General features: G+C 39.9%; 1 protein-coding gene across 2 annotated transcripts; it reads right to left on the bottom strand.

Annotated features, from left to right (window-relative positions):
• Positions 1 to 564: 564 nt before the first annotated feature.
• Positions 565 to 23938, bottom strand: ERP27 (endoplasmic reticulum protein 27; the record flags this gene model as incomplete). Of its 2 annotated transcripts, none has more annotated exons than XM_079715118.1 (7): positions 23427 to 23938; positions 22960 to 23057; positions 21104 to 21250; positions 6662 to 6778; positions 2744 to 2869; positions 1418 to 1615; positions 565 to 612 (listed from the first exon to the last, which is right to left on the bottom strand). In XM_079715118.1, the coding sequence occupies exons 1-7, from the start codon at positions 23509 to 23511 to the stop codon at positions 565 to 567; spliced, it is 819 nt and encodes a 272-aa protein (XP_079571244.1). In that variant the 5' UTR covers positions 23512 to 23938. The 2 variants fall into 2 exon arrangements, with proteins under 2 accessions (XP_079571244.1, XP_079571245.1); XM_079715119.1 differs by having other exon boundaries at positions 21113 to 21250.
• Positions 23939 to 24738: the final 800 nt, after the last annotated feature.

The following is a 24738-nucleotide window of genomic DNA, read 5'->3' as shown; positions in this document are numbered from 1 at the left end:
GTTCAGAGACTTGGAAATATCATTTGACTTCTGGCAAAAAGACAATTTCAGGAAGGCGTTTAAAACCATCTTTTTGTCCTTGACCCTGAGTCAGAGAGGGACATGGACTTATGAGGAAAGCAGAGTTTCAACCCTTAGGCAACCCTACAAGAGGTTGTGTGTAAGTCACGTGCAGTATATGGATTCAATATCAAATGACCCACCAGAACAATCTCCCTCTAGGAATGTTGCCCCTTCATAGCAGTAGCGCAGTATTTCTCATAAAGCCTCCATCCAGTGGTATGTATGACAGTGCATGGGCCTACTCAGTATGAATGCAGAAGAGAAAATCAGAAGGGTAGAGGAAATTTAAAAGAAAGGGAAAGTAGAGTCAATGAGATTTTAAGGAACAAACTGGAGCCATGCGTGTGTGTGTGTGTGTGTGTGTGTGTGTGTGTGTGTTTGTGCATGTACATGTATGTGTAAAGTCTGGTGATCCTGTTTACTGTCTCTGAGGTTTGGGTCACCCCTTTTTATTCGGCATAAAGTAGCTACTTGGTCCTACACAGAAGAAGCAGGGAGAAATCATAGTTCCATCTTTGACGTCTTTTCTTCTGATTCATGATTTTCTCTCTGAAAAACACCATGAGACTGATATTCAGATTTGGAGTCCACTCTTGTTTTTGAACTCTGAGATTAGCAAATTGAGCTATTTAATTCCTCCTGAAAGTCCTAAATCCATCTTCAATTTTTATCTCATGGACTCCTCATATGGATTTACTTGTTTCCCATTGATGTTGTACACAGAATGGTAAAATCCAAAATTCAGCTCCTTTGAATATGCAAGACCTTTCCAAAAATGTTTTTGGAGTTCTGTTCCCATGACTATATCTTAAAAAGCATCCCAACTCTGACCATCATATCCTCCTATCCCTTTACTCTTTTCTTTTTTTACACTGATACCATTTTTTCACCTTTAATATTGATAAAGATCAGAAAGCTTGAGAACACATTGTGTGGACAAAGTTTGGGTAAAACAGACTTTTGTTTATATTATTGGGGGATGAGAAACAGCTGGAAAAAAACTGGAAACAATCTAAATGTCTATCAATAAGAGAATAGTTAAATAAATCATGGTCCATCAATACATTAAAATTCTGTGTAGTTGGTTAATAAACTATAAGAAAGTTTTCACACATGAAATGATACTTCATGTTAAGTAAAAGAGTCAAGCTGTACAATAATATACAATAGTGTATAATACTCTGTCAATTATGCAAAAGAAGAGGGTGAGTGCATGTATTTATATGCACATTTCCTATCCCTTTACTCTTAATCAAATCCAGTGGAGGTCAAATAATTTTTATTCAACAGGAAATTAAAGGGACCAAGAGGGGAAACAAACCTCAACTTGCTTAAGCTGTAGTCTCACACTTACCAACCTCTTCCCTTTCAGGAATCCATCACAAAAGTTTTGCACGTGCTCTACTGAGACTTCCGTTATGGGCAGTGTATCCCACACATCATCCAGAGTCTGGTAAATTGCCAATGCAGGCAGCTGAGACTTCTTTAGTTTGAAAAATGATATCACCTTCCCATTTTGCTTCACACCACTGTCCACCAGAATAAAAAGAATCTGCAGTTGGAGAAGTTTGGAAAAGAAAGATCTCTCTGAGGCTCTCGGGGGGAAGAGACACCTTGTGATTGTTGGAGTTTACACTGATGGAATTTAGGGTCTGTGCCACACAATTTAAAACTTCATTGACTTAAAATGAATTTCTTATTTTGTATTGTTTTGGTTTTTTATCCCTTTGATCGGGTTTATTTAATTTTAAGACCATAGAACTGGAAGAGACTTTAGGGGTTAGGTAAGGGAGAAAGTATGGCCTATTGGCTAAATGTGGAGAATTCTTTTTAAATGTTACCTGTAGTACTTTCTACCTGTGTGACTTTGGGTACATTACTCAGCTTCCCTGAGATTAGGTGTTCTTATTGGAAAAATGGGCTTTTGTTGGGGGAGATTGAATGAGAGAATGGATTTACTATTTCTAGTACAGTTTGTAGCATATAGTAAGTGCTTGAAAACTGTTAACTATTTTATATTATTAAATCAAACCTTCAGCCCAAAGTGGAAATCTTCTTGATAATAGCCTAGAGAGTTATCTACGTTTAGTAACACTGAAAACTTCCAGTGCTAGGGAAACAACCACCAGAAAGTCAGCTTGTTTTATTACCAGACAGCCCTTGTCATCGAGGTCTCTAATTCAATGCAGTAGCCTTGAAGTGGTTGAAGTTTTAGTATTTCAATAACATAAGCAGAACAGCACAAAATAGGGAAGGGAAAGAAATAAATATTTATTGGACATCCAGTGGGCGCTAGATACCTGACAGGTGTTTTAGATGAGAAATAAGCCCTGAGGTCTAAAACTTCAGAGTTCATAGCAAGGAGTAAATAAATCGTGACTAATAGGTGATTTTTATTTTCAGTTTCTTTGGGTCTCTATTTTCTCTGCACCCATCAAGGCATAAAAAAAGAAATAGACTTACTGCTAATGGAAGATATGATTAAATACATCTTTAATAGTATAAAATATATCTTAAGTTTTAAATCAGAGTAATGGGATTTATTATGCCCCAGGTCTCACTTTGTTATCTCTTAACCTGATGTATTTTCCTCATTTATCTCACTTCCCTGGTCCCATCTCCCTTTTTCTAGTGTCTTGTTGCTGAGTATTCAAAAAGGTATTTCCCAGTCCACACTTACCTTCCCCTGGAAGAGCTTAGCTGCTTCCTGGTATCTGTGCAAGCTTTCTTCATACTCTGGGGAGGCCTTGTTCATCATCAGTAGAAGATGAATTGGAATCATACTATCAAATAGGCCAATTACAGCCTGGGAAATTGAAATGTATTGAAGTAGAATGAAAGTGAAAAGGAGGGAAAAAAAACATGAGTGACAACCGGTGAATAGGTACACTAGAACATAAATGAGAGCTGTCCATCCATCACATCAGTGGCAACTCCGCCAAGATGGTTCTGAGTGAGTCTCACCCTCTGGTTTACATGCAACTGTGTAGTTTTCTCCTCTCCACACTGGATAGGGCTGAGCTGAGTAACCAAAGGGATATTGCAGTAATGCTGGAGGGTGACTCCAAGGTTAGGTCATAGAAGACATAGTGGCTTCTGCCTTGTTCCCACTCATATCGCTTATTCTCTTATACTGGTCACTCAAGCAGTCTTATGAAGAGATTCGCATGGCAAGGAGCTAAGGCCTCCTGCTAACAGCCAGCACTGACTTGTCTGTGATTGAGCCATCTTGGAAGCAAACTCTTCAGCCCCAGTCAAACCTTCCCATGATTGCCTCCCTGACCAATGGCTGCCACTTCACATGATTCCCCAGATTTGCAGCACCTAACCCTAGCCACTCCCAAATGGTTGACCCACAGAAACTGTGCGAGACAATCCATTTTTTTTCTGTTCTAAGTTGTTAAATTTTGGAGTAAGCTGTTATGCATCAATAGGTAACAAATACATCATGGAACATTTTAGTCACCTTTTAAACCCCTTTTCATGTTGCAAGAACAGCCAGATGCACTTACAATGTGGACTTTGCATGTTAGTAGTGTATACTTTTGAGTGCTTACGATGTGCTGGGCACTGTTTTCAGGTCTTTATGTGTAAGAACTAATTTAATCCTCAAAGTCCCAGTTTTATAAAAGAAGAAATTGAGGCCCAAGATCTCCTAAAGTCATGAAAGTGTTGAACTGCGATTCACAGCAAGCAGTGTGGCTCCAGAGTCCATGATCTTAACCAGCAGGGTGTACTGCCTCATACACAGCTGATGGCAAATCCTCAACAAAACCAATTCAGCCCTCAGCATGGTTGAATCAGACCACCTCAGGTCAGCCATAAGGGAAGCTCTTCAGGAGACCAGAAGCATTGGCCCTTTTTTGCTGATTAGAGATGGTCATTCCCCAGGACGTTGTCGGTGATGGAGGGGAGGGGACAGCTGTGAACCAGAGGGAGGAGAGAAGATAGAGTGTAAAACCCTGGCACGGGTTCCCTTCATTTCCCTTTCCTGAAATAGTGCTGCAACTGTCGCTATTTTAAACAAAATCCCATTCCTTTTCACCCCTCGCTTCTAAATACAGAAAGCACTGCTGTAAAACTAGCATGTGCACAAGAAGAGAGAGTGTGGTGTGTTAAGGAATCTTTGGGCAGAGTCCCAGGGTGGTGGGAAGGTGAGCAACTAGGTAGGATCCTTCCAGAAGCTACACACGACTCTGTAGAGATTTTTTTCAGCTCTACTGGCCAACATGTAGGTAAGGAGAATTCAGTGAATTCTTTCCCAAAACTTTCTCCCTGGAGTTTCAAACCAGGTCTTACATTTTAAGTTTGGGAGATTGGATGCTAAATAATTGTCTCTTGTTCTACTAGATTCTGCTACTTAAATTTAGAGCATGCATCTGCTCTCCTAGAGTGGAGCTGGAGAATAAATCTTGAGAAGAGTCAAAAAAATCAAAGCTGAGGAGTCAAATGATATAGTTGTCTTAGCAGAAGGGATTGAACACAGCAGAAGTGATTAGTTTAATTCTAATAGATTAAACAGCTGGACTTTCACCTTGAAGCCAAGTATTGAGTGTGTGCCTTAAAAGTGCACAGGAGGCCAACTACATGGCTATGAATTTCTGCCCAGTTGCTACTGATACAAACCTTTGTACCAGCGACAGATGAGAAACAACTATAGTAGTGTGGGCAGGTCACCAGTTGAGAAAAACTACTTTTCGGAAATGTACAAGTCACAATAAAAGTTGAACTTGCTTCTCTAAAGAAATTCTTTCCTAATTTCTTCTTGATGTGATTTGCTGTCACTACTAATATGGAACTTAACAAATGTCATTGGTCTATAAGATTAGAGATGGACCAGGCATCAGAGCTCAGGAAGGCTAGTCCTTGCGTCTGCCCTCGTTCACCTGCAGAACTCCAGGACCCTGGACCATAAGTTCAGGGACTGGAAGATCATCTTTTCTGGTCCCACATTCACTCCTGGCAGCTTTATAGACACAATGACCAGAATGATGATGGTCTAGGAGAAAAATGCCTTTTCAATTATTGCTGCCAACACCCCTGAGGTGCGTGTGTTTGGAATCCTGGCAGAAGTGGAAATGGAGTCACCATTCCATGGAGAAAAACATGGTGTGAGAGGTGGACAGGAAATTAGTCAACAGGAAAAGGGGTGTCTTCTGTCGAAGGCTGTGTGGGGCAATGAAAACACCACAGGACTCAGTCAGACAGACCAGTCATAAAAAAATCAGGGCCAGGGCTGTCACTGAAGCTCAAATTCCTAGTCATATGGCCTTGAGGAAGTTACTTCACTTTTCTGAACTCCCATTTCCTCTCCAGTAGAAGAGGAATAGACAATATGAGCTAATGCATCATCAGTTAAATTTTCTGACTTAAAAGATGCCTTTTCCACTTACTGTGTAATCTTGAATGTGGAACTTAAGAGTTCTCTATGAAATGGACATAATAATTTCCTCTCTTCTACCTCAAAGAATCTCTGTGAGTATTAAATGAGAAAATGGTGTGAAAGGGCTTTCTAAGTTCTAAAAAGCATGACATGCGTATAAAGTACTGTTACTAGAGAACGCATAGCATTTCTGAGCTGATGTAGATCACTGGAAATCAACACTCCATCAGTCTATGATTTACGTACAGGAAGGCGAAAGGCAGGACATGCAAGGTAACTCTAGAAGCTGTAGAGTGTTAGAAGGCCAGCAGGACAGGTGGACCAGCACCTTCACCCAGGTTTCAGGCAGCATGCAACACCCAAGGAAGACAAACCCAGAAGTAAACCTGAGACCCCTTGAGGGTCTAGGCCAGACCAGGAAATGTTAGTTACTAGTCCACAAGGAGATAGGCACAGAAAATGGGAATAGGTGTATAAAAACTTTAAAGAAATTTTACGTCGTTGCGACATCCAAATACGTGATTAGTGGGCTTTGTTTTTAAACATTTCATTCGTCTATTAATTTACTTTTATTGTATTTTACAAAAGTATTGGCCACCAATGCTTTAGGAAAACAAAATGGACCTTCAGCATTTTTGCAATTGTGGCAAGCTCACAATCTTGCTGCCTTCACTGAACTCTCTTAGGTAACCAAACTCAGAAGTTTTTTTTTTTTAATTAATTAATTAATTTATTTATTTTGCGGTATGCGGGCCTCTCACTGCTGTGGCCTCTCCCGTTGCGGAGCACAGGCTCCGGACGCGCAGGCTCAGCGGCCATGGCTCACGGGCCCAGCCGCTCCATGGCATGTGGGATCTTCCCAGACTGGGGCACGAACCCGTGTCCCCTGCATCGGCAGGTGGACTCTCAACCACTGTGCCACCAGGGAAGCCCCAGAAGTTTTGAATTAGTCACCTCAGCACTGCACTCTCTCTTTCTTACTAGTCATGTGACGTCATTTAACTTTTCTGTTTCTTTCTTTGTTGTGTAGGGACAAGTCTATCAATCTTAAGGGTTGTAGAGGGATGGCAACATAAACAACTAGGTGTTCAATTAATGGTGGTTAATATTATTATTGGTCAAAAGATCAGAACTCCTGGAGGAAAGGATTTCTGCTATGAAGGCAAGTACCCTCCCTGACATAGGGACTTAAGGGTCTGCAGACGGGCTATTTACCATAGGGTTATACTCTGTCACCAAGTGGAGGTTGTTTCTCTCAATGAAATGGCTTAACTTGGTAGCATCCATGCTTTCAATGTCTTCACTCTTTAAATCCAGTTGTTTGTTATCCACCTGGGTCACACAAAAAGGATAAAATTGTCACTGTCTTCATTCATCAATAAATGTTTCTAGACTATTTACCACATTTCAGGCACTAACTAGAGCTCTAAAGACAGAAAGGTAAATAGGAAATGTTCCCTTCCCTCTAGGAACACACTGTCCTGTGGGACACAGAGAAGTAAACAGAAACATCACACAGAATACGGCTAGTGTCATCACAGACCCATTTGTCACCTAAGGAAGAGCAGAAAAACTCCCAGGAAGAGGCAGCTCCACAAGAATGGCTAAGACTTGTTCAGATGAATGAGGATGGAGGTGGGATTTTAAATAAAGAACAGTATTTGCCAAAGGCAAAAAGATGCGAGATGCCCATTCTAGAAGCTGCAGTTTGTTTAGCTTGACTCTAGCAGTAGGTGTTAAGTGCAGGTAGAAGAGAGACATAGACAGTGGGGTAGGCAGGGCAAATTCCCAAAGAGCCTTGAAGTCAAGGTAAGTAGATTAAACTCTAACCTGAAGCCAAGGGGAGACACTTACAGGATCAGATTTATGTTTTATTTATGTACCCTTCTAACGTGAAATAAAACACACATATAGAGAAAAGCACAAAACAGAAAATATAAACCTCAGTAAATGATCACAGAGCAAACAACTGTGGAACCACCACTCAGGGAAAGAAATAGAACATTGCTAGAATGCCTGACGCCCTCTGTGATCCTTTCTAATCAATAATCCATTAGTTTTCTGCCGAAGTGACCATTATCCTGACTTATGATGACCATCTTCATCCTTTCCTTTATAGTTTTACTGCTTAAAAATGCATCCCTTGGGGGCTTCCCTGGTGGTGCAGTGGTTGGGAGTCCGCCTGCCGATGCAGGGGATGTGGGTTCGTGCCCCGGTCCAGGAGGATCCCACATGCCGTGGAGCGGCTGGGCCCGTGGGCCATGGCTGCTGGGCCTGCGCGTCCGGAGCCTGTTCTCCGTGACGGGAGAGGCCACAGCCGTGAGAGGCCCGCATACCGCAAAAAAAAAAAAAAAAAAAAAAAGGCATCTCTTAATGTTAGAGTTTAGTTTCATCTTTTTAAAAACATTATGTAAGTGGAAACAAACTATTTTTTGTATGTGTATCTCAATTCTTTTGCTTAAAATTTTGTTTATAAGAGCTATCCATGTTGTTGCATTTAGCTACAGTTTGTTCATTTTCCTTGCTCTATAATATCTGATTGTATAAATATGCAAAGCATTTATTCATTTTACTACTGATGAAAATTTAGAACTTTCAGCTTCTGGTTATTAAAATAAGGCTGCAATGAACACTCTTGTTCATTTCTCTTGGTACTCATGTCTCTATATCTGTTGGGCATGTATTTAGGATTAGGATTTGATTGTAGGATATGTGTATTTTTGACATGTATTTTGATGTGTGTTTGGGAGGCAATGCCAAGCTATTTTCTAAAATGGACAATAATGTACATTTACATCTGTACTGTTGGAAATGTCCCATTGTTCCACATCCTTGCCAACACTTGGCATTATTCTCTGAATAATTTTGATAATAATGAATAATTTTATTCATTTTGGTGAATATCTGGTAGTATCTCACTGTGGTTTCACTTGTATTTCTCTGATTAACCAGTTGTATATCCATTTCTTTGAAGTGTGTGTTCAAGTCACTTGCCTATTTTTCTATTGAGTTGATCCTTTCTTTGCTGATTTGAAGATGTTTTATATATTCTGGATATGAACCCTTTGTGGTTTTATATTATATATCTTTTCTCACTGGGGACTTCCCTTTTAATGGTGACTACATATGAACAGAAGGTAATTTCAATGTAGTCAAGTTATCAACCTTTTCCTGTAACTCGTGTGTGTTTTTGTTTTGTTTTGTTTAAAGTGCTTTGACTACACCAAAGTTTTGAATATATTCTCTTATTTTATCTCCTAGAAACATTATTATTTTGTCATTCACAATGGATCTAAAATCTACCTGGGACTCATTTTTTCTTCCTTCTTAAAATGATGCTTAGATTCTGATTTTTAGTATTACTCTTCTCTAAAATACATGTTAAAATCTCCATATTTCCCTTTATAAGGCTATGGATGCCTTCTAAATTCATAAACTTTATATGTATGTTTTATTATCATTCAATTCAAAATGTTTTCTAATTTCGGTTCTTATTTCTTCTCTAACCTATTGGTTATTTAGAAGTGTATTTTTTAATTTCAAAATGTAAGACTTTTGGGTTATATGCTTGTTTTTGATTTCCAGCTTAATTTCTACATTTTATTTTTATTATTTGTCAACTTCTGTATATGTGATATGTGTCCTTAAAATTATGCATATATTATAGTTTTTGAATACAGTATTCTGCATATGCTCATCAGGACACTTAGTTAATTTATAATTCAAATTATATATATATATATATATATATATGTATATATATAATTATTTTTTGACTAGCTAATTCTCTCAATAGAGGAGTGTCAAAATCTCTCAGTATGATTGTGGATTTAACCATTTTTTCTTACAATTCTGTCAGTTTCTTCTTATATATTCTCAAGTCATGTATGCAGATTTAGAATTGGTAAATCTTCTGGGCAAATTAAAATTGTTGTCTTTATGAAGTGTCCTTCTTTATCCCTAGGGATGCTCATTGTATAAAAGACTACTTTGTTAATACTAATATACTTATACCAGCATTCTTTTAGAAGTGTTTACATGGCATATCTCCATCCTTTTACTTTCAACATATATTTATACTTTACATATGTCCCTATTTTTTAAAAACATTGTATCTCTTGTAGAAAGCACATTTATTTTTAAATCCAGCCTGATAATCTTTTAATCGGATTATTTTTATATAATGTAATTACTAATATATTTAATTAAATATGCATTTTTCCATTGGTTCTGCCTGTTCCAAATCTCATTTTCCTTCATTTTTGGCCTACTTTGAATCCACTGAGCACTTTTTATTATGTCTTCTTTCTCTTTTTTGACTCAGAAGTTACACACGCTATAATTATTCTCCCAAGGATCACCAACATGCATTACAACATGCATAATTTACTTATCAGAATCTAATATTAGCTAGCACTTCTACCTTCTTCTTGGATAATGCAGACATTAGAACATTCTAATACACTTTACTTCCTCCCACATCTGTCCATGGCCCACACTCAAGACTTACAGGCGATTATTATTCTGTGTGTTAATTCTAAATCTCACAAGACATTATTATTATTGTTATATAATCAATATACATTTACATTTATGCATAGATTTACATTTAGTTTCTTTTCATTTCTTCCTGCATTTTTGAGCTTCTATCTGGGAATTTTTTCCCTCTGCCCAGAGAACACATTTAGTATTTCCTTTAGAATGAGTTAGATCTGTTGGGTGACATATTCTTTCAGTTTGATTGTTTAAAATATGCTTATTTCATCTTTAGTTTTGAAGGTTATTTTTGCTGGGGGTAGCATTCTTTGTTGAGAGTTATTTTCTTTGTTTTTGAAAGATATAATTATTTGTTTTCTGCATTCCATTCTTTCTATTGAGAAGTCATCTGAGAATCTTAACATTATCCTTCGAGCTTACTTTGAAGGTAATCTTTTTTGTCTGATTTAAGATTTTTCTCTTTTTCTTTGACTTTCTGTTATTATACTATGGCATGGCTATGGGTAAATTATATAGATGATACTTATATATAATTACATATGTGTGCAGGTGTATGTAGTGTGTGTGTGTGTGTATATATATATATGTGTGTATGTGTGTGTGTGTATTTATATATTCATATATGATCAGGGGTTGAGGTGACTCGAATCTGTGCTGCAGCTCTTGGGAGGGCTGATCTACTTATGGTTCATCTTTGATTTTAGGGTATTTCTCTTTAGGGTCCAAAGTAGAGCAAAGGATGTCTTACTAGTTTTACCTCCTACTTCCCCTTGTGGTCCCTGAACTCCAACATTTAATTTTCTGGCTCCTTGAATATTGCAAAAATGCTAATAAACCTCTCAGCCTCTCTGCTCCTCCTTCTAGAACTGGCTATGTCCCCCAGATGAAAAGCAGTCCAAATACAGGGTTCATCTTTTTGGGTTTCCATTTTATTTTAGATCTTAGCCTAGACATTCCCCCTTCTCTTGCTGGTTCTCCAAGGTCTTTCTTTAAAATATTTTTTTTTGCTCAGCTTTTTCAAAAAAATTATCCTTAGTGGAAGGGATTGTCTAGTTACCTGGTCTGCTATCCCAGATTTGAATTTTAGAGCTGCCTTTCCATGATACTCATGTATGTTGAAAGATAGGATGTCATATTGCCAAACATTGTTCCCAGAAGTTTCCCATTCCCCTCTCCCATCTCCTCATGCCCATAGAGCCAGAAGGTAAAGCTTCCATCACCCATAGCAACTATGCCTACAGATAAAACTGTCAGGGCCAGATCCTGAACAATTCTGCTTCCTGAAATAGTTTGGGTCACTTTTCTTTTTTTGTGTGTGTGTGGTACTCGGGCCTCTCACTGTTGTGGCCTCTCCCGTTGCAGAGCGCAGGCTCCGGACGCGCAGGCTCAGCAGCCACGGCTCACGGGCCCAGCCGCTCCGTGGAACGTGGGATCTTCCCGGACCGGGGCACGAACCCGCGTCCCCTGCATCGGCAGGAGGACTCTCAACCACTGTGCCACCAGGGAAGCCCAGTTTGGGTCACTTTTGAGATCTTTGGGCCACCAACACTTGAACACTCCTTAACTCTTTCCCTTTATCTGCTGTCTTATATCGGCCCTACCCCATCAGATCTTGCCCTGGATCAGAACCATCTTCTATTTTTCTCTTCTTTTCTTCAAGGTGGTCTCTCACTGGGTTAGTTAAAAGCAATATGAACCTCCAAGAAACCCAATGCACTCTTTATGGTTAATTTTATTAATTCTGAGTCTATTTAGTCATATCTGGGTATTTTTCTTATAATCCATTTGTGTTCAATTATTTGTTGAGTGCCTGCTGTATATTAGGTACTGAGGCCCAGAAGTGCTGACCTCACTCAGATGGCAATTTAATCATTTTATTTCATGATTGTTTTTCACAACCCAAACTTATGAAATACATAATGCCGAGGTACAGAAAATGTTTGTCTTTCAAAAAAAGAATTTTGAAAAAAATTCAACGAAACCACAGGATATTTTAAAAGGTGAACTCCTTTTGCATATTTAATTGTTTTAAAATTCACAAAGTTTCAGTAGAAAGCTTGGGGCAGAAATATAAAAGCAGGAGAAAAAAGTCTTCCTAGGTGGAGTCCTTGCCCACCTTTCTCCCATCCCTCTCCTATAGTTGGTAGAGAAGAAAGTGAACACAAAGGATCTTAAAAGCTGCTTAAGGCCTGCTTTGCCACCTGACATGTCTCCATCCTAAGGCTTTGCTAATTGTGCAACTATCAAAATCGTCATTATAATCACAACCAGTGTCCTTTTAATCTTTAATACGTTAAAATACTTCCTGATTATTTTTCTGGAAACTTGCAGGTCTGGTGTCTAAGCTCAGGGGACAGAGCTGTGGTCTGAGCCAGGAGTTCCTCCCTTTCTGCTCCCTTTTCCAGGCAAACCCTCACATTTCCCAGAACAAGACGAACAGGAAACGCCAACTCCTCCAGGTGTTTCTGGACTTAAGGAATGCTGTATACTGGAAGCACCGCGGTTAAGCGGTGATAACATTCTCTAAGAAGCAAACAGCTTTAATAAAAACCACCCTCCTGAAGCCTTTCCAGTTGGTTGGGCTTCTTTGAACGAAACATACCCGATTATTTCTCTATTTCTTAAACCAAAAAACTCTGGAACGTTCATGTGTAAGGTTCCTGGAAACAACATTTGAAAGGAATTCTTTCTCCTGTAAAGGGAATTTATTTGCCTAATGCCCTGGAAAGAAAACCCAACCCTGGAACCAAGAGTGGGGGAAAAATTTTTATATATTTTTCCAGTTTTTGGAAAGAATTTTCCTTGAAAAATCATAGTATTTTTCTCCCCAAGAGGCACCAGAATAAAAACAGTAAACAGTAAACCAGAAGGGTTGTCACCTTACAATATAATTTTGAGGTTCCCCAAGGGAATCAGATGTGGATTATTTTATGTTTCAGACACTGTGTCCTACCAGTGGATTTCATCACTCCTTTTCTGTTTATTAGTATTCCAGCAATATTCCTTTGAATTCTGCTCAATTTCTCTAATTAACAAACCAACAGTTCATAAAACATATTAAAGTTGTCTTAGTTTACACCAGTTACGATGTTAAATATGTGGGCTATCATGGAGAAGTCATTTGTTTAACAAATGCCCTCATGTCTCTGGTTTTTTTTTTTTTTTTTTACATCTTTATTGGAGTATAATTGCTTTACAATGGTGTGTTAGTTTCTGCTCTACAACAAAGTGAATCAGCTATACATATACATATATCCCCATACCTCCTCCCTCTTGCGTCTTCCTCCCACCCTCCTTATCCCACCCCTGTGCTATGTGGCTGCTTCGCTGGGTTGTTTTTATAAGTTGCTTAGCTTACCATATACTTGGTAAATATATACTTTAGAAAAAATATTTAAAAATTTGACGTATCTTACTTCTTGCCTTTCTTATCAGTTTATTTTTATGCACTGGTTTCTTCTGATTCTCTGCTTGGAAAGGTGCATTTCTTATAATAGGTTTCCAAGGAATAATTGTGAAAGGCATGAAAGGATGCCTCTACTGTGTTTCCATCACTATCCCACTGTGTCAAAGTTAGGCTTATTATATCTCTTTTTTGGCATGTGGGATCTTAGTTCCCCAACCAGGTATCGAACCCGCACCCCCTGCACTGGAAGCACAGAGTCTTAACCACTGGACCACCAGGGAAGTCCCTATATTTCTTAAAATAGAAGTGATTGAGAATACTCAAAATGAGGTAAACATTCAAATAATATCTGAAATTCCAGTTTAGGACAGGCTCATGGCTTATTCAACATGGGATTACATCTCTGCTGGGGCAACATTAAGAGTCCTGTTGAGAGTGGTGAGGGTTGCTATCACTCTCACAAAAGACAAGCTCTGTCCTCACACAGACAGGTTGTCATACACAACTTACTATTGCTCCATTTTACGTTTTTCCCAATCGCATGTATATAGTTGGCCTGCACTATTTTGGCAGGTGATGCGTTCCATAAATATAGCATTTGTCAGTCTCTCATCTCTCCAACATAGTTGTCAACTCATATTCCCACTTATTATTTCAGCTTATTTCTAAACACGTTCTTACAGTGGAAATTTACTGTAGGGACAAATTCTGAAATTTCTTTGCCAAAATATGCCATGCCTAGATTAGCTCTTGAGAAATAATCCTGGGGTTTGATTAAATAATGCCAGGGAAATAGAGAAATGGTTTAGGAGAATTTCTTTTTTTTTAAGTCTTTAGAATGAGGAGCATTAGAGTAAATAGAATCTAGGTGTAAAAACATCGGTTTTCCTTATCCATTCATCTGTTGATGGACACTCAGGTTGCTTCCATGTCCTGGCTATTGTAAATGGAGCTGCAATGAACATTTTGGTACATGACTCTTTTTGAATTATGATTTTCTCAGGGTATATGCCCAGTAGTGGGATTGCTGGGTCGTATGGTAGCTCTATTTTTAGATTTTTAAGGAACCTCCATACTGTTCTCCATAGTGGCTATATCAATTTACATTCCCACTGACAGTGCAAGAGGGTTCCCTTTTCTCCACACCCTCTCCAGCACTTATTGTTTCTAGATATTTTGATGATGGCCATTCTGATCGGTGTGAAATGATATCTCATTGTAGTTTTGATTTGCATTTCTCTAATGATTAATGATGTTGAACATTCTTTCATGTGTTTGTTGGCAATCTGTATATCTTCTTTGGAGAAATGTCTATTTAGGTCTTCTGCCCATTTTTGGATTGTGTTGTTTGTTTTTTTGTTATGAGCTGCATGAGCTGCTTGTAAATTTTGGAGATTAATCCTTTGTCAGTTGCTTCATTTGCAAATATTTTCTCCCATTCTGAGGGCTGTCTTTTGGTCTTGTTTACGGTTTCCTTTGCTGTGGCACATATATACAATGGAATATTACTCAGCCATAAAAAGAAATGAAATTGAGTTATTTATAGTGAGGTGGATGGACCTAGAGTCTGTCATACAGAGTGAAGTAAGTCAGAAAGAGAAAGACAAATACCGTATGCTAACACACATATATGGAATCTAAGAAAAAAAAAAAAGAAAAGGTCATGAAGAACCTTGGGGTAAGACAGGAATAAAGACACAGACCTACTAGAACATGGACTTGAGGATATGGGGAGGGGGAAGGGTAAGCTGTGACAAAGTGAGAGAGTGGCATGGACATATATACACTACCAAACGTAAAATAGATAGCTAGTGGGAAGTAGCCGCATAGCACAGGGAGATCAACTAGGTGGTTTGTGACCACCTAGAGGGGTGGGATAGGGAGGGTGGGAGGGAGGGAGATGCAAGAGGGAAGAGATATGGGAGCATATGTATATGTATAACTGATTCACTTTGTTATAAAGCAGAAACCAACATGCCATTGTAAAGCAATTATACTCCAATAAAGATGTTAAAAAAAAGAAGATGCCTAGGTGCTGGGAGAGGATTTGGATTGGAAGAATGAAAATAATAGCTAACCTATCTTAAAAAAAAAACAAAAGAAACCCAACAATACACTTTTATTATCTTCAGTTTGGGAGGTCAGAAATCCAATATGAGTTTCATTGAACTAAAATCAAGATGTTGGTAGACCTCCCAGAAGCTCTAGTGAAGAAAGACATTTCTTGCCTTTTCCAGCTTCTAGAGACCATAGCCATTCACTGGCCCCTTTATCCATCTTCAGAGCCAGCACCATAGATAGCATCTTCTCTCCTCTTGGACCTCCTGTATCCCCCTCATAAGCATTGTTGAGATTACATTGGGCCCACCAAGATAATCCAGGATAATCTCCTCATCTCAGGATTCTTAATCACATCTGCAAAGTCCCTTTTGCCACATAAAGTAACATATTCACAGGTTCCAGGGATTAGAATGTTGAAATACTCATGTTTTCTCTAAAACATTATATGTTAGCCAAAAACTAAATCAGATAATAAAAAATATATATATATATTTTTTGCGGTATGCAGGCCTCTCACTGTTGTGGCCTCTCCCATTGCGGAGCACAGGCTCCGGACACGCAGGCTCAGTGGCCATGGCTCACAGGCCCAGCTGCTCTGCGGCATGTGGGATCTTCCCAGACTGGGGCACGAACCCGTGTCCCTTGCATCGGCAGGCGGACTCTCAACCACTGCGCCACCAGGGAAGCCCAATAAAAATATTTTTAAGAAATAGAAAAAGAAAAAAAAATCGGTTTTCTTCAGGGTTAAATACTGTATAAAGTCACTATAATATGGTAGAAATGGTAGCTTTGGAGTCGGCCATGCTGGGGATGAATCAGATGTCTGTGACTCTTTAGTTGTGAGAGTCTAGATACTGGAATCAATCTCATGGAACTTTAGTTTCCTTATTGATAATGCAGGGATAATAATAATAATTTCATCAGAGTCTTGTGAGAATTCAATGGTAGAACCTTGGGAAACACCTGGCAGAGTGCCTATCGTAAATTAGGCACAAAAACAAACACATGGAGAGAGAGGTATGGACATATATACACTACCAAACGTAAGGTAGATAGATAGTGGGAAGCAGCCGCATAGCACAGGGAGATCAGCTCGGTGCTTTGTGACCACCCAGAGGGGTGGGATAGGGAGGGTGGGAGGGAGGGAGACACAAGAGGGAAGAGATATGGGAACAGATGTATATGTATGACTGATTCACTTTGTTATAAAGCAGAAAAAAAAAAAAACCCATGAAATTCTAGACCTTAGATGAAAGTAGGTACCAGAAGATTGCAACTGGCTCATGTTTCCCAGTGTTAAAAAGAGGAGTCTTAACTGCAGACGTAAAAGGGTCTCCTCATGGGCCTACATAGAGTCCACAGAGACCAACTGGCAAGAGTCAATAAAGACCATGTCCCTCATGTAAGGACATCCATTAGCTCCCAGACCATCCCTGCAGGACTCAGGAATTGACCATTGTTTCTAAACACTGGGATCATCTTCTGAAGGGCACGATCTTATTGTGTGATGTTTTCTGAACGTGTTAAAAGCAGAAACTAACCACCATTGTAAAGCAATTATACTCCAATAAAGATGTTAAAAAAAAAAGTTTTTTCAGTGCAGAAATTTGAAATACACCACAATTTAAAAAACCCTAAAAAAAGAAAAAAAAAAAGAATAGTCTTGGTTGATGTTCTTTAAAAAAAAAAAAAAAAAGTTATTCCAAACTCCTGAACAATAATCCTAGTAAAATTTGGACTGAATTTTTGAAAGTGTAAACTGAGAAAAAAAATGTTTATCTAAAAGCTGTCACCGCAGAAGCTGAACCTGTCCCAGACCTGCCAATGGAGTAGGGAAGAAGCCAGGGTGCTTGCTTGTGGTATGGAACATAAATAATCTTGTCCCCAGAGGTTCCAAGAGTTCACTCAGAGTAGGTCTGTCACTAGTGGGAAACAATAAACAGATTCTAAAGGAGAGCGAGCAGCTCTGGGAAGTCATCAGCAGGGCTTTGTAAAGAATAAATTGTAAACAGAGGTAGTGCGTCCATTACAGGTTGTAAAGCCTGCAGAGACATTGGAAGCAACAGCACTTGTTTTTCTTCCCCACATGTGTATCCTGGTGGTACTAGGACTTTAAATCAGGCTTTCGTAAGATCTATAAACAACAAACTGGGAAAGAAGTACTTGTGGATCTGTAGCTAATTAGAATTTTTGTACTGATAGGCTGCTACAAATAGTTCAACAGTACAATGAAATGCATTAGTGTAACCTTCCATATCTTTTTTAAAAAATTTTTTTACTGAAGTATAGTTGATTTACAATGTTGTGTTAGTTTCTGGTGTATAGCAAATTGATTCAGTTTTATATATGTATATTTTCATATTCTTTTCCATTATGGTTTATTAGAGGATATTGTATATAGTTCCCTGTGTTATACAGTAAGCCCTTGTTGGTTATCTATTTTATATATAGTCTCTATCTTTCTCACCAAAGCTCTTCACAGAAGAGTTTGATTTCATCCTATTTTACAGTGCAAAGCTGCAACTGCTGTCCAGGTGGGGGAAGAATTGCTGAAGGGACTCAGGCATCTTCAGACATATTTTTGGGAGTGAGTAAGTTCCTGAAACACTTTCTGAGTGTCTTCTAGGTACCAGAGACATACTGTAGACCTTGGAATACAAAGATGAATAAGTCATGGTTTCTGCCCTTGAATAGCTCATGGTCTAGTGGGGTAAAAGGTGAGACAGACACAGAAATACATGGCATGCCTTATAAAGTGGTAAATGAAAACAGAGACATGGACGTTTAGAGGAATAGTTAGGCCAATTTGGAGATTCCAGGGAGGCTTTCTGAAGGATAAGCTGCTTGACTGGATTCACTGGGATATGAGGAGGAGTTAGCTGGGTGAGGCTGTGACAGGGGCCCTGCTGGGAGCTGGCATTCTGAGCAGAGAAATAGCCTGTGTGACGCGGTGGAACTGTGCTGTGTATAGTTGGGTATTGAGACGGTAGAACACAGGGTGGGAATGTGCTAGAAAAGGGAATGGAGAAGTAGGTAGTGCCACGTCATAAAAACTACATGTTTAAATATCTTGATTTTGCTCTCTTAAGACATGGGGAATATTGAAGAGTTTTTAAGAAAGACGTGTCATGGTAAAATTTCCATTTTATATCCATCATTGTGACACCAACCTAGAAACTTTAAGAAGTAGTAAAGGGAGATCTATGAAGAAGATATTGAAAATGTTTATGCCAAAGATGCTAAGAATCTAAGCAAGGAGGGAAATAGAAAGAGTGGAGAAGAACATAGGCTCAGTAGGGTAGGAGGTATGATTGGTAAAGGTTAGATACTGAATGAACACAGCCATTCAGTAAGACAGTGTTTTGGAGGGAAGAACATGGTTCAGCAGGTGCAAATGACAAATTCAGTTTTGACAAACTTAAGACTGCAGTGCTTATGAGGATATTCAAACAGTTATATCCAGCAGGCATTTGAATCACAGGAGAGGTCCAGGCTAGAGGTAAAACATTCCAAATCCTCAACAAACACATCAATCGTCAAACATGAGAAAGAATTATATTACTGAAGGATTACACATTCATTCAGTAATTGATTCCTCCACAGGCATAGTACAGAGGAATTTAAGGCAGTGAAAATACTGGGATACAGTAATGATAGATTCACGTCATTATATATTTGTCCAAAACCATAGACCATAGGACACCAAGAGTGAACCATGAAGTAAACTATGGAATTTGGGTGATTAAGATGTTTCAGTGTAGTTTCATCAATTGTGACAAATGTACCACTCTGGAGGGGGATGTTGATAATGGGGGAGATCATGTATGTATGGGGCAGGAGATAAGAGGAATCTCTATGTCTTTCTCTTAATTTTGCTCTGAACCTAAAACTGCTCCAAGTAAATATTTTTTCAAAAAGTAAAAAAAAAAATTGTTCATTCACATATTCATCTATGCACCAAACATTTATGAGTATCTGCTACATGACAGGCACTTTTAAATGCTCGGTGGTTGAAGTAATGAACAAGACAGTCTTTGCCCCCATGGAGCATGGATTATATAACCTACATTGGGAAGAGCATTGAGTCAGGCAGTAGTACGGGTGGAGGAAGAAAATATCCCAGGGAGACGAAAAGAAGAGGTGGACCAGGAGAAGGAGGTTCCTACGTCAAGGAAAGAGAGAATATTAAAGAGAAAAGAGAGGCCAACAATGTCAAATATGGCAGAAATGTTCAGTAAAATAAGACTTAAAGAGTATTCATTGGATTTGGAAATATGGAAACCACCCTGAACTGGATGAAAGCAGTTTTAATGGAGTGGTACATAAACTAGGTAGTTTAAGGGCTTAAAGAAAGTTGGAGACACTGAGTAGAAAATACATTTAAAAGACAGTTGGATGAGGAATATGAGATAGATAGGATGGAGGTGAGAGCAGGAAGGACCTTCAGTCCAGAAATCTTGAAACTTTAACTTTTGCTCAGTTTCTCATTTCCAGTGGACTCTGGTCATTTTCACCTTGGTGTTCCACCAACAATGTAAACTCAGCAACAAAATAAAGCATCAGAAATCCCTATTTCTGTTATGCCCTCACTATTCCTAGGTACCCTGGCTTTAAACCTTGCCTCCTTTCCATAATTTTGATATCTAATCTTTGCAGGACCTGCCTTTTCTTCACTTTCTGCTGCTACCTCTTTGCTACAGATCCTTAGTACATGATCTATATTGTCAACCTAATAAAAGTTCTCTCTACTCTTGTCTCTTTGCCTAACAATCTGTCTGACTCATTGCTGCCAAAATAATTTTGTGAACACATTTCTGTTCATATTATTCCCCTGTTCTAAAGGCTTGAGGGGCTGCCTAGTGCCAACCAACTTAAGTGCAAACCCTTTAAGCTGGTATTCAAATTTCCTCACAATATGGTTCCAATCAAGCTTCTCTGTCTTTTATTCATTTTCCCAAAACATGTTCCCTGAGATCCAGTCAAGTTGGCCTGATCACTGTTTCCCAAGTTTATTTTTTTTCCCCCATGTTGGCCATGAATTCTCCTCTATTTTGTCCAAATTTTGTCTGTTCTTTAATCCCAGTTCAGTTGTCTCCTTCATAATTTATTTTGGTCAGAATTCCTACCCTGCCTTTATCATTTGAACCCTTGTAATATTTTATCCATGGTGATGCTCTTTGTATTATAGATACGTGCATATTACATTTACAATCTCTACTATATTTGTAAGATCTATGAGAGGGGAGAATATATTCAATGTGTTTTTATTATCATTATCTTGCATAGCACACAGAGTAGTTGTTACCACATGCTTGATGAATGTAAGTGAACTCTCAAAGGTATGAAAATATAAAATTTTAGAGCTCACAGTGACCTTACTGATGATATGATCAAACTCTTTTATTTTATAGATGGAACTGAAGTGAAAAAATGTTCAGTGACCTGCCCAAGTCACACGGCTGGTCGGTGACAAGGCAGTGCTCCAAATCTTATGTCCTGACCCTCAGTCCAGGCTTCTTCTCATTTCATGACAGCTTCTGTTTAGGAAGCTTGAGTTGAGCCATTGTCCTTGTCATCATGGTCCCTGACTCAGGCAGCACCATTAGTGTTCAAGACCTAGACTCCTTCCTGGTCTCAGAAGTCTGTACATCGACAACCCAAGGAAAAACTGGGAGAAGGCTGGAGCTGCCCACCTGACTTACCAGACGAAAGAGGGAAATGGTGTTCCCAGTAACACTGTAGTGGGCCAGAACCTCGGAGGCAGTGCTGATTCCAAATGACACATCTTGGAAATTTTTCACCACACTGTGGAATAGGGACACTGCTGGTACTTCTAAATCCTAAAAACGAGAAGAAAAAAACCCCACAGGTTGTTTTTGGAGGAGAGAGACAGAGAAACAGACTAGGGAGTCGAAATGTGTTCACTCATATCAGAAATCATAGTGTCCAGTGAGCCAACATTGACCTCTAAAAATGCAGGCTGGATTTGCAGCGACACTGTTGAATTTTCCAGGCTGGGTGGGTTAATAGGTAACTATAACACTGTGGCTAAGCCTGGGACTCTTGTCTGGCTTTACCATAGAACTTTCAGTTTATTAGTAGCTGAGAGGGGTCTCAAAATCATGGAGACCTGCAGAGTTGGGCTGCACTGTCATTAATATACCAGAGGGGGCAAATATTTGGGGAATAATTTGTGGAAGAAAAAAGAAATACAAAAATCAGAAATAGGTGCTGTCAAAAGGGCCAAAAAAGAAAATAATAAAAATAGGAGAAATTAAAGTGGAAGCTTAGAAGGTTTATTAACAAAGGCTTGTGTAGGATGTAGAGGAACAGTCAGTCCTCTTTCCACTGTGTGTAAGCCATCAAGATACTGTTCATGCTTTGGTCCAATTCTAGAACCCAGGCCTGCAAGACAGAGCAGGGAAGCCTATTTTGAGTGATGATTCCAGTCCTTCTATAACAAGCTGGCATTTCCCTGGTGTCATGTGACCTTTGTCCTCAGCAGCTCCAGGCAATAAACTAGAGTGAATGTATTTGTCCCTTACATCTCTAGCTAGAGAAGGAGATGTGCTAAGAGAAAAGATCATGGTTAGCCTTGCATCTGGGGTCAAGCAGAGGGAGTTGGCACCTTGCTCATCCAAAAGGGTGTGTGGAGTTCATTCGAGGTCATGAACAATTGTTCATCAAGGCTTCCTCTTTTTTTATTCTGCTCTTTGGAATGGAATTGCTCGTGAATCAAACAATGACACCCGGTGGTCATTTAAGTTATTGCACCCAACTCCACTTCCTTGGCACTCCTGCCTGTCTGAGGGTGGCTGTTTTTGTCTACAGTTCAGATCTCTCATCACTGAAAAATTTGCTCCCCGGTCTTCCTACCCGACTTACATCTCATCAAGGCTATTTCCAGCTGTGTACACAGAATAGACAGGGTGATGATGAGTTGGAATTAATGAATGGAAACGAGACAAGAAGGTCTGCCAGGAGAGAACAGGGGCTTGATCAGCTGTGAGAATCTCCAGATATTGCCTCCAGGCAAATAGAAAAATGCTGGAATGATGCCTTCTCCTTTATGGCTGCTTTTCTTAGCCAGGAAGCCAATCTGGAAGATGGAGGCTAACACCTTCAATATACAAAATGCCATCCTTATTCAACATTTCAGAGCAAATAAAGAGAAAGAAGCATAGGGGACTACATTTGGTAAGAGGCTCTAGACTGGAGGCAACTATTGACAAATGCGTTGCCTGGATGATAGAAGTTGGGTTACTCTGACCCCTGCCTCAGAAATTCAGATACTGTCCGAAGCTTCAAAGCATCCACAGATGGGGAGACCCAGTTGGCAGTCTCAGAACTCTTGAAGCAAGTGTGAGGAAGACATAATTCAGAGACTGGGAATGGCTAGAAATTGAGAGATCTTGATGGACAAGCTTAAATCAGACTCTGTACCCTTTGGCTGCTAAGGCAGTGTCATCTGGCCAGCAGGTGACTAACGTGGCTCCCTTAAAGTAGAATATTCTTTGGAGGAACGACAGCGGGGGGTATCTGGACAAACCTGGAAGAAGCCTATGACAGCCACCTCAGCAGCAGCGACGAATTCCATGGCAGCCTGGACATCTGTGAGCCGCAAGGGTTCCCGGGCACCGGGACCATCTAGGCAGAGACAGAGGAGGGTGGGGAGAGAGAGAGAGAGACAGAAGGTTTGGGCGTACCGAGTAGCGAAGAAGCAGCTCTAAATCATAAGGGCATCTCTACTTTTTCTCCTCATACTAAGGCCAATGAGATTTAGGAGTGCAGTTATCATTCCAAGGCTTTATTTATTTATTTTTTACTAACATGGGGAGGGGGGTCCCCACAAGATAGCCTATTTCTGAAGGAGAATGCCAGATTAGGTGAGGCAGATCTTTGTCCAGCATCTCCTGGGAAGTTTCCTAGGTTTGGAGGACAAATACCCAGAGCCCTATCACGTTCCCTTCCCTTCGTCCAACAACACTTTCACCCCATGGTGCTCTTTTCTTTTACCTGAGGATTCCTGAACTTCTGCAGCAACTTCTGGGGATAGTTTGCATGTGAAGAGACATAACAGATACAGGCGTCTGAACGGCATGGCCCCCGTTTCCCTGCTGCTGCTCCAAGCCCCGGCCGTGGTGTCTGTGGCTGCCGATTCAGGGCAGCCCACTCTTCAGCTGACTGTGGTGGTAGTCAAGCTCTGGGAACTTTGCAGCTGGCTCTGGGATGGGGGACCTTCAACTTCTGAGATAAGAGATGGAGTTCAGTGACAGGGCCTCAGAACAAAATCAGCTAGAAGAAAGTCAGGTCAGTTCATTTAATTTTTTTTTTTTTTTTTTTTGGTACGCAGGCCTCTCACTGTTGTGGCCTCTCCCGTTGCGGAGCACAGGCTCCGGACGCGCAGGCTCAGCGGTCATGGCTCACGGGTCCAGCGGCTCCGCGGCACATGGGATCTTCCCAGACTGGGGCACGAACCTGTGTCCCCTGCATCGGCAGGCGGACTCTCAGCCACTGCGCCACTAGGGAAGCCCAGGTCAGTTCATTTAAATAAAATATTCTATGCTGGGTATTGACCTATGCACTAGAGATACAATGATAACTGTGACCTGATCACCTCTCCCAGCCTAGATTGTTTATGTGAAAAATGGGCAAATGAACAGATCGTTTAAATATAAAATGGAAAGTGATTATAACATTGGGAAACTCACAGTGTGCTAGGAGAGGATGAACTAAGGACATTTTAAACACTGGTGGGGTCCAGTGAAGGCTTTCTTCCTGCTGGGGATGCCTAAACAGAGTCCTGGGTAAATAAAATTTTACGAAGCAACGAAGGTGGAAAGGGAGTTTCATGTAAAGAGCCAAAGCACAGAGATGTAAAGGTGGTGTGAGAGAGAGAATTATTAGTAATTTAGTATTACCAGAAAAGGGAATGATAAATCCAGGCAGAAAGGCACGCTGGGACCAGATCGCAGGGGGCTTTATATTCTAAGTGTAGGAGCTTGTTTTATTTCGTAGGTGATGGGAAGCCACTGGAAGGTCTTATGCAGGAGAGAAACAGTGCCTGATGTGGCCCAGGTGCCTGTGGAAATTCGAGAGATTCTCACAGGCAGAGGGATATATAAGTCTCAAGCTTAGTAGAAACTTCTATATGGTAATACTATAAAATAAAATAAATTGAGATTTCCTACCATTCCTATCCTGAAAGCTCATTGCCCATCGCACTGGAACAGGGGAATGAAACTGTTCCTAATGATGTAACACCACGTGTACTGTGCTCTGAGGAAACTCATGAACGGGAACCATCCAGTTACCATATTTGTTTGAA

This window comes from Hyperoodon ampullatus, assembly GCF_949752795.1.
Source record: "Hyperoodon ampullatus genome assembly, chromosome: 11".
NCBI classification, from domain to species: Eukaryota; Metazoa; Chordata; class Mammalia; order Artiodactyla; family Ziphiidae; genus Hyperoodon; species Hyperoodon ampullatus.
The sequence above is the reverse complement of the archived record's forward strand: the minus strand, read 5'-3'. Positions and strand labels throughout refer to the sequence as shown.